General features: G+C 42.3%; 2 protein-coding genes across 4 annotated transcripts in view; both read right to left on the bottom strand.

Moving 5' to 3' along the window:
* Positions 1-1,604: 1,604 nt before the first annotated feature.
* Positions 1,605-8,264, bottom strand: LOC106964018 (transcription factor 20-like). Of its 3 annotated transcripts, none has more exons than XM_015059236.1 (6): positions 7,887-8,264; positions 3,934-5,834; positions 3,421-3,514; positions 3,263-3,312; positions 2,755-2,830; positions 1,605-2,095 (listed from the first exon to the last, which is right to left on the bottom strand). In XM_015059236.1, exons 2-5 carry the CDS (start codon positions 5,830-5,832, stop codon positions 2,789-2,791), a joined length of 2,085 nt encoding a protein of 694 aa, XP_014914722.1. In that variant the 5' UTR covers positions 5,833-5,834; positions 7,887-8,264; the 3' UTR covers positions 1,605-2,095; positions 2,755-2,788. The 3 variants fall into 3 exon arrangements, with proteins under 3 accessions (XP_014914722.1, XP_014914721.1, XP_014914723.1); XM_015059235.1 differs by having other exon boundaries at positions 2,763-2,830; XM_015059237.1 differs by lacking the exon at positions 1,605-2,095 and adding an exon at positions 2,370-2,683 and having other exon boundaries at positions 2,763-2,830.
* LOC106964017 (myosin phosphatase Rho-interacting protein-like) overlaps positions 6,170-10,012 on the bottom strand; it is a 37,107-nt gene continuing 33,264 nt past the window's right edge. Inside the window, exons 21-22 of the mRNA XM_015059234.1 lie at positions 7,887-7,956; positions 6,170-6,251 (exon numbers count right to left, since the gene is read on the bottom strand). Of these exons, the coding sequence (XP_014914720.1) occupies positions 6,170-6,251; positions 7,887-7,956 (152 nt within the window). The remainder of the gene's footprint in view (positions 6,252-7,886; positions 7,957-10,012) is intronic.

Here is a 10,012-nt window from a genome sequence, read left to right as displayed (position 1 = left end):
ATTAAATAACGTTCATTTTTATTCTCAAATAACAGAAAGTGCAGAAATGAATCCAACTAAAGAGCGTTTATGTTAAACATCCCTTTATTTAAATCAGTTTAACCTGAAACAGCGATGGATCAACTCCGGGTCCAACAGACGGTTCAGTCAAATCACAGCAGCTCTGTTCAGCTTCCAGCTGCTTTCACTTTTATTTCCTGCCGTTTGCAGAGTGAGAGGCGGGAGACGAAGGGTCCAGAAAACAACAGGACATTAATTACTGGCCTCCTGCTGCTTAGCAACAGCAGCAACTGGTTTCCAGGGAGGCAGTTCAGATATTTTAGTCACCCTAAAACTGCCATCATCAACCCTTAAATATCAAAATAAACACTTAGGAAGTTGAATGTTTCAGAATCAGGATTATTTATGGAAAAGCTTTTTATGTGTGCCGGAATGTGAAGGTAGATTATCATCAAGTTTTAACTTTTTAAGAGGCAAAAAGGATCAGTCTGGATTTAAATGGATTGTTTGGGTTTTATCTGAATTGGGGTTCTATAGAATAGTGAACAGTAGTCAGTATCTTACTCCCTGGCAGTGGAGCCTAATGAGGCAAAGCTACATCAGTAGAACCTCTGTCGCCGCTTCCAACAAACAAACTGTTCATTTCCAACCCTGCAAAATTAATCTAAATTGTTATGAAAAAATATAATTGACTAAAATTGCTCTGTTTAGTCAAGAGGTGAAGGGGTGTTTAAATCCTGAAGACAATCAAAATGCACCAACCTGACGACCTCACCTTTAAATCAAAGACTTTTTCTGTTTAAACAGATTAAATAAAATCACTTCGTACGGAGGCCCCTGAGGGACATGGAGGATTTTTCTTTTGGGTTCCCTCGCAATAAGCAAATACATCCTGGTCTACTTTGTATAGAGTCACAAATGTCAATTTAACATTTCAAATATAGACAAATAAAGAGCCTCAGTGTTTGTTATCATCAACTATTTGTGCAAAAACTCAATAGAAACTCGATTTATTCACTGCATGTTTATGTCTGATTGTGAAGGTTTAGATGGAAACTTTCCCTTTAACTACCAGACCAACACAAAAGACACAAAACGGTCAGATGACTTCACAACCGCGTGGAAATAAATAGTAAAGTGAATTTTTTCTTCATTCTTATGGAAAGTTTGTTTACATCTTAGAGCTGGAAAGCTGACGTTTGACTCGTTTTGCACAAAGGTTTGTGGAGAATTTCTACCCTAAAGAAAAAGTTATAAAACTTCAGCTATCTCACAACGAGATACAAGGATAAACCTTAGGAAAACCTCGAAGCAGAAAGTACGATGGTAAGAAAGACTTTCAGAATTAATTTATGCCACATGAACTGATGAGGACAACAGGAAAACAATCCTCCACGTCCCAACGGGATCCGCAGGTTCACAGCAACCAGCCAATAAACTCGTTAAGATTCATCCAATAAAATAAAAATAAAATCATCATTAAGAATGAAAGCCAAAAGGCCTGAAGTTATATTCCAGGTTTAGCCGTTAACTATGTAGTTTTACAGTTTAACTGTAGCTTAGTGCAGCCTTGTCAGATTTAAATAATTTGACAAATGAAAGGATTTAAATAACTGATAGAAAACTGTAATAAAGTGCATTGTAGCAAATATGAGCTGTGCATGCATCAAGGAGGAAAACGAACAGGACAAACCACTAGAAGGATTAAAAAAGTCGTACAAAAACTTGTAGAAAAGTGGCCTGTTATCCAAGAGATCAATAAAACTCTGATATAATACCTATGTTCAAATAATAAACTGGTTTTAGCAGCTAGTTGAAGTGAGGATGTCCAAACGCAGCCGGTTCACCCCGGAGAGAAACGGAGAGCAAAGAGGAACCAGAGGAACCGAACAAAAGAACCGAACAAAAGTCAAAATATCCAGAAATAAATAAAGTGGACCCTGATTCAGTCATGACAGGCGAAGCGGCTTCGCCTGGCCTGAAACGCCGCCGCCGCTCCGCTTCCTCAGAACACTGAGGTGAAGCTGCAGCCACTCCCACCGTCATGGCCGCCGCCATGGCCGCCGCCGTGCCCTGAGGAGATCGGTGGAGCATTCTGGAACAGGAGACAATACAGACGAGTCAGAGGAGCGCCGGGATGATTAACAACATCTGGTGTATGAACTAGGCCGTTACAGTAATGGATGGAAAACCTGTTAGATGTTTTATTTACAGTAAAACAGCAGATGATGTCGTTACTTGTTAAAGAACAAAACTCAGAAAACGTTTCAAACTCAGAGTTAGATCAGAGGACTTAAAACAATAAAATAAAAAATAAAACAGAAATTATACTAAAAATCTGAAGCAGGAAGCAGAAACACCAGAAGGTCTCAGGAAGCAGGTGACTGAATATTAATGAAGATAACTTCTGGACTCTTCAGATGTCGTCTGTTGTGATGAACGAAGTGAGTTGATTTGGTCTCCATGACGACCAGCGTGTCAGAACCAGAGAAGTTAGGATTACAGATTACATAAAACTCGACTCCATGTCAGGAACCTGCAGCGCTTCAGGTTTTCTGAATGTCTTCCTCAGCAGAGCGCCTCAGTTCTCTGGTCAATGATCTGATGCTGCCCCCTTGTGTTAACACGAGGAACTGCAGTCACATGAACATCATGAACTTTAAGCAGCTGCACCGTCAGCAGCCTGATTTTGGGGGGAAACTACTTCTGTGTTTCTGTATGTCATCAGTGGATACAAACTGAAAGAGGACAAACCTCCAAACCTCCAAGGCGCCGCACGTCGTCACTGTCATCTCTTGTCTTGTCTGGCTGCAGCTGGGAACGTTTTATTCTGGTTGATTTACAAAAAAAAAATATCAGAAATTAACATTTTTCAGACCAGAACCACATGAAAGTCATCAGGTCATTTACCGTCTTCACTAAAAGCCGTGCTCAGTGAAGACAGAGGAATTTCCTCTGCCAGTACTGAACTGTGGGAAGCAGAACCTTCAAATGGACCCTGTTACAGGCGGTTCTAAGAACCGGACCATCTGCAGTCAGAACAGCTTTAATACAAACTAAAATATCCTCATCAGGATCAGACTTCATTCTGGATGTCTGTATGCATGTGTGTGTGTGTGGATGGTTGGATGGTTAAAGGGTTGGATGGTTAATGGGTTGGATGGTTAATGGGTTGGATGGTTAAAGGGTTGGATGGTTAAAGGGTTGGATGGTTAATGGGTTGGATGGTTAAAGGGTTGGATGCTCCCTGTTCTGTGCTCACCTTGTGCTCTGGGCATCTCATGGAGAAGTTTTCTTCGTTGAGCACGGCGCCTGAAAGAGAATCAAGATGGAGGAACGCTGATCAGAGCTGTTCACCACAACCAATCAGTAAAGGTTTCATTCAATAATCAATAAATAAAACCTTTAAACCCGGTTTACCTGACTGAAGGGCACATGGGTAGTGATAATTCCTCAGGCAGCCCTTCTGGAAACATCCCATTATGGCCCCAGGCTGACCACAGCTGGAGCAGATCTACAGACCAATCAGATCAAAAATGTTCCATGAAACCTGAACAAGCTGCAGGAATCCAGACGTTCAGATGGATCCGAAGAGTTCAGAGTAATGATGATGGAAAACAAAGAGTGAGGAAAATATAAGTTAGCCATAATCAATCACTTCCCCATATTTCACCGATAATGTCTCGATGACATCACTTCCTGTTCCTGTGCAGCCCCAGTTTCTCACCACCATATCGGTTCCACTTCCACATCGACCCGTTTCCCTGACTCGGCAGAATTTCCCTCCATCACTGTGGGAGGTTTCTGCTGCTCCTCCAGCAGTTTCAGCCTCACAGCAGCAGAGGAAACATCAGCCCTGCTGCTCTGTGTGGAGTCCATCCACAGCTAAAGCTGAAGCTAAATGCACTGATAACCAAACAGGAAGTCACTCACCGTTTCCTGTGCGATCTGGGCGGCCTCCTCCAGGCCGTACAGCTTTCCCCGGACTAGGAAGACGCCGGCGGACCAGATGCCGCAGTCCTCGTGGATCCAGCACTCGCATAGACGAAGAGGCACCTTAGTGGGAGAGACTTTCTCGCTTTTGAGCAAAGTTTTATCAGGAGTGCAGTCGTCCTCAGAGGAGTTTGGCAAATGGCCATTGGAGAGTTTCTGCAGGTCGTCGTTCTGATCAGTTCTGCACGTCTGACCGTCTATAGAAGTGACGGCGGGACAGTAGGGGCCGTGGAGGTCGCCGAGGCCCATGGTGTTGGCCGTCCACCCACACAGGCAGCAGAGCAGCTGGTCCGGACCGCCGCCATCAGAGCTGGGCCGACCCAGCTGGAAGCAGGACGTGCAGGGGACAAACCCAGACACGGATTTGGAGACGGTCTTCCATCCTTTGCTGCTGGGAATCGTCCCTTCGTCGTCCTGGTAGTTGACCACCCTGCACAGCTGCTGCTCCATGTGGACAAATGGGCAGAAGCTGGCAGGTTTTCTGTCCTTTTTATACTTGGACTTTGCATATTTGAGCAGGATTTCAGGTTCTCTGGGAGAAAACGGCGCAGAAGGCCCGGTCTGTGGGCGCCTTTTCCTTTTTCGCCTCGCAACCCGTTTTTTCCCTGCTGTGGTCTGACTGTCAGAAACCGTCTGTTGCTCCGCTGGGGCGATGCTGCAGATCGGCTTCTGCTTTGCTTTTTGAACCTTTCTAGTTTTAGGAAGACTGAGAGTCTTTTTTCGTTTGTAATTTATTAGTTTTGTGAATTGAGCTTCCTTCGGAGGAGACTTCCTGTCAGTTTGGACGTTCCCGGTGGGTTCCGTTGAATGGCTGCTCGCTTTCTGTGGAAGGTTTGGCTGCGAGACGGATTCTTCAGAGCTGGAAAACTTCAGAGCGTACTCGATCAAGTCCTCAGAGTCACTGCTTTCGTTATAAATACCCACTGCGTCATTTTTGACGCGTCTTCTCAAGCTGTGCCGTGACACGGTGCAGGTTAACCGAGGCATGTCTGACTCAGATTTTTTTACTCTGGAACTGCGCCGTACCTCTCTAGATGACGCTCTTTCCCCCTCACTCTTTATTTTAGGCGGACTTTTCTTGTAGCATTGCCTTTCCTTCTTACGGTTCGTGACAGAAACTTCAATGACGTCGCTGTCGTCACTTGAAGCATCCGCGACCGATTCACCAGGGTGTCCGTAAACGGTGTTGAGGTCTGAAAGGAGGACTACGGGTCTGGCATGATGCACTGGAATGTCTACTGAGCTGTCCGACGAGTCCTCCGAGTACGAGCTGTCGGCACTCGGAGAGCTCATGGGCTGAGGTAGGAGATAGCAACCTCGTCCTTCGTCCAACGAGGACATGGCAGGGGAAACGGGCTCCACGATGTGCCTCACGCTGTCCTGGATGAAAGAGCCACACAACAGAGGCTCCTTCGCGGAAGAAACCAGGAAGATGACGTCAGAGCCGCTGTCGCTCTCCTCTGCGCCGCTGCTTTCGGGAACCGGACCCCCGCTTTGGTCGGCTCCGTAGTAACCACCGTGCCACAGGTTGCCATGTGTTCTGCTGTGAAAAAGATCCAGACCCGGAGCCACAGTAGAGCTTATGTAGCTGCCCAGAGACTCTGGGCCCTGCTCCATGTCTCTGCAGCGGACAGGGACCCCCTGCTGGGAGAGCGGGCTGTAGGAGGACGAGGATCTGTACGCAGAGGTACCGTCTGTGCTGCAGGTCGCCGGCCGTCGGTGGTACCACTCAGGCTTTTTAACCAGATCTGTGGCTTCGGTGCGGCTGCGGGTCAGCGGAGTGTAGCTCTTCGATAGGTCCATGGCCATGAGAGGTGGGTCCTGAGAGGACACGTCCATCACTGCAAAACAAGAGGAACCATTAAAGGGGTCAACTGGTTTTAGTGGATACTCTATTTAGTGACACTGTAAACGGACATGAAGGATGAGGACAGAGTGGGAACACTGGAAAACATTTCTACATCGGTCTCGTCTTTCCCAATGAAATTCTTCCAGAAGTCCCGCAGTTCACAGATGCAACAAGTTGTGCTGCCATTTTGATTTTAGAGATTTCTCTTTCAATGCGTCTACTGTGCCAAATCACACATACCAAGTTCAGAATCTTACCATGGCCATGAGATCATGACTCAAAGAACAAAATCTTGGAAACAAGCGGCCGAAATGGCTGGACTGCGCCTTAGAGAAAGGATGAAGGCCCACACACCCGGGCGTACGTCACGCCGCGCAGTGAGGCGGACTCAGTGTGGACGTACAGGAACCTGCTCGGCAGGAAACGGTTTTCACATCACGCCGTTTCTCTGCCACACCGACCTGATAATGTTCAGAGTTGGATCAGTCAGACTCCAGGAGGCTCCTCAGCCCTTTGGGGCGCCCCACCCGTCACCTGGTTATGACGTTCCTTCGGTTCTCTTACACCCAGCAGCTATCTGCTTAACTTTCTCCATGATGGGTCCTGTCAGGTTGACCCTTGACCTCTGCAGCTCTTGAGCTGAATGCCTCTTCCTGTGCTGCCATCATCAGTCCGTCTTTCCGTCCAGCCCTCTCGTTGCCATAAGCCACGTCGTCGGCAGAGTATTTCTCTCCCAGGATGGTTTCTCCTGGTCATTCTCTGGCACATGAAGTTTTTGCTGCTTTTACTGAGTAGATCGTCATGTGGGGCCATCTTCCCAATTTACTCAAATATTTCTGCTGTTTTATCTGGTAAGGTGGTTCTAATGGTCACTGGATCTGAACCTCCATTCTTCCTCTTAGCATGCACAAGGTGCTGGATGATGGTGAAACTTCGTGCAGCTTCCTTGTCATGATATCACTTTTTTTTTATTTCAACAGAAGCAATATTGCATGTTTTTTCTTCCACTCAACTTTCTCTCAACAACCAGCTTCTTTAGCAACACAACAACCTCTTGTGACTACTCCTGTCACAATAGCAAATTTTGCTGGACAATTAACTGAAGTTATTGCAATTAACGATAATATTGTTATTTTGAGATAATTTCAAAGTAATATAATTCTAATGATATATCAATGCAAGAACACAATCTCAAATATCAAGAAACTTTAATTTCTAAAGAACATTTAACACTGGAACTGGAAGACATTTTAAATATCCAAAATAAAGAAACAAAACAGAAACAACGAATAAAACGAATCATCAAATCTCTATAGAAGGGCTGGTTGAGACCAAACACCAAACTGGAGACTTTTATCATCCAGTTGTTGGTAGAAAAACAGTAAATCATGCAAATGGAAATTACTGAGTTTGTTTTAATTTATCAGGTGATTAATTATTTTATTGCTGATTGCAACAGGCCTAATTGTGACTTACCTTTCTTGTGAAGGACGTTAATGACCATCTTCTGATGTTAAATCTTCATCACCATCTCTTCCACATCATAATATTTTTGTATTTAAAAAATAATAATAATTAGGATATTATTCTAATTTTCTGAGAAACTTCCTTTCTGGGTTTTTGTTACAGTAAAATCGACAGACTAGTTATTTCATCTCATATAATAATCACGTACCGTCATATAAAGTATGTATTTCCCTTTTTGGATTAAATAATTTACTTTAATGATATGCAGATTTGTAGTAAAGGCCCATGGTTAGTTTTTGAGGACAATAAAGTATTTAGATTTAGTAAATAAAACCATTTACAATTTAGCTTAAATTACATCTACTTAATTTAAAAGTATCATTAATGTTTGTATGGTTTTGCGTTTATTTATTTTTTTTACTTTATTTTCTATTTTAAACAAAGACAACATGTTTTCAGGTTAGAAATGATGTTTAAAAGTCAGCAATGTTTTTAACAGGTAGGCCTGGTCAGTAGCTTTCCCGTCAACAGCTGCGTAAAAGCGGCCAGTTACGGTTAGTGACGTCGGTCAGCTCACCCTTCAGGCGGCGGCGGTTTGGACGGACCGACCCGGTCCGAACACAGCGGGTTCCCCGATGACACCTTCCCTGGAAGCAGCGCGAGTAGCGGGGTTAGCCAACACGCCTCTCCGGGCCCATCATCACCATCATCTGGACTGGATGTAAACAAAAGCGGCGGCCGCCACAGTTCATGCTAGCCAGGCGGCCGGGAGGGCGCTACCCCGCCAGGCGGCTCCCGAACCGAGCCGGACCCGCTTTCATTCTCACCGAACTGGTTCCAGCAGGTACTATCGCCTCTGACTGCAGTTGGGATTTTCAAGTTGTCATCATGGACACCATATTCCAACAGTCAATTCGCGGTTTTATGTCCGACACACCGGAAGAGAAGCGCGCTCCTTCAAAATAAAAGCTGTGAGAATAATTATGAACGGATTATATTTTATTCATTATATTTATTATTTACTAGTAATATTTATTTAAAATGTATTTAGTAATAGCGTTTAATTTCACAAAGAACTTATTTTTTGCTACACTTGACTACCGCAGTGGTTTTAAAAGATCAGAAATAGAGGAAAATAGGAGATATTCTCCTAAACTACTCTTTAAATAAATATAATCATCTTCTTGATAATAAATTGATATATTGTGAAAAATTATGAAATTATACTAATCTTTTTTTATAAAACCAGAGTTTTATAATAAAAAAAACTCTGTTTTTTTTTATAAAAAAAACAGTTTTTTTTTTAAAAAACTCTTTTTTTTTCTTTTTTTTTTTAAACCAGAGGATTGACTTTTTATTGACTGCAGTCAATAAAAAGGATATCGACTACAGAAGATATTCCAATATTTCTAATATCATCGATGAAAAGTGAAAAAAATAATCCAACTTTTTAAACACCATCAATCCATCCATTCTCTTTACCCACAGTTAAACATAATTGCAGCAGTTAATTATCTTTAACTCCCTAAAATAAAGTAGAAATAAAATCCAATATCTGCAGTTTGAGGATGAATTTGAAAACATTTTGCTTACAAAAAAAATTAATGCAAATAAATTGCAACATAACCTCTATGTTTGTTTTCCTTTGACTAAACAAATTATCAGACTGTTTTTTAGGACAGTTTCAGTCACTTGATTGTTGAATTTTCCAAAGTTTCCACAGTTTAAAGCTGGTTTCCGCGCAGCATCACGCTGGTTCCAGGTGACAACCAAATAAAAAGGGGCGCCATCTGTGCAGCGGAGATTTTCCTTTATGAATGTTTGGAACAAGTAAAAAACCGAAAGAAGAGACATAAACGGCTCGACGCCACATGGCGCCCAGGAAACGCGGCCCGGTGCGAGAGCAGGAAGAAAGACGCTCCCGGTGAGATCTGGAGCTTTTTTCTCTTTTTGCGGGTTTTTGGTGGCGCCACCATTTTTCTCATGTTTTGGGGCTTTTGTCGTTTTTGATTTTTCATTTTGGATTGAAATTGGGGAATATTTCCAGGAAGTTGTTTTTTTTTTTTTGAGGATATGGGACTCTATCGTGGACAACATTCCGATAAAAATTAATAGAATTTTTGGGACATTTCTTTCGGTTTTTTAGCTGACATAATCTGAGTTATTTAAATATATCCTTGTATTATTTTGAGGGACTTTGGTTACTGCTCAGCTATTTGTCAGGATAACTTCTTAGTATTATGTTTTTTAAATAAATCTATTGTTGCTAAAAATCAATAAATTCCATATTAAGTGCTAGGATATTTATTTTCCTATTAAATTAATTTGTGTGACATATTTACCTGATACCTGAATCCTCTAGATGTTCTGCTTTCAAACTGAATTTTACAAAAAACTCAACCAACAGAAACATTTACTGAAAAAACCAAATGTATCACTATATGTGGCTTCAGCCTGTAAGACACATTTAATAAAAAAATAAAAACAGATGTTTTTAGTTTATTTCTGGAAAATAGAAATATTTTAATTACAGCAAAAACAACAACTTGGAGCCCCAAAAATGTATTTTTAAATTAGAACAAACAAAAATATACTGAGTGTTTATTGAGCAAGGTGCGTTCAGTAAAAAACAATATATTAAAGTTATAAAAATAAATTAAATGAGTTATATTTTTAAAAAAAGTTACTTTAAAGAAATGTATT

Source organism: Poecilia latipinna, unplaced genomic scaffold, assembly GCF_001443285.1.
Source record: "Poecilia latipinna isolate Pla-1442-1.1 unplaced genomic scaffold, P_latipinna-1.0 Scaffold1615, whole genome shotgun sequence".
Classification (NCBI taxonomy): Eukaryota; Metazoa; Chordata; class Actinopteri; order Cyprinodontiformes; family Poeciliidae; genus Poecilia; species Poecilia latipinna.
The sequence above is the reverse complement of the archived record's forward strand: the minus strand, read 5'-3'. Positions and strand labels throughout refer to the sequence as shown.

What these genes read in the sequence shown, in the direction of transcription:
- LOC106964018 (XM_015059236.1), bottom strand. Translation starts at nt 5,832, where the DNA reads ATGGACGTGTCCTCTCAGGACCCACCTCTCATGGCCATGGACCTATCG. An exon ending in CCCAGATCGCACAGGAAACG is followed by an intron (nt 3,515 to 3,933) that starts GTGAGTGACTTC and finishes ATTGGTCTGTAG; the next exon opens with ATCTGCTCCAGCTGTGGTCA. An exon ending in TGAGATGCCCAGAGCACAAG is followed by an intron (nt 2,831 to 3,262) that starts GTGAGCACAGAA and finishes TAAATCAACCAG; the next exon opens with AATAAAACGTTCCCAGCTGC.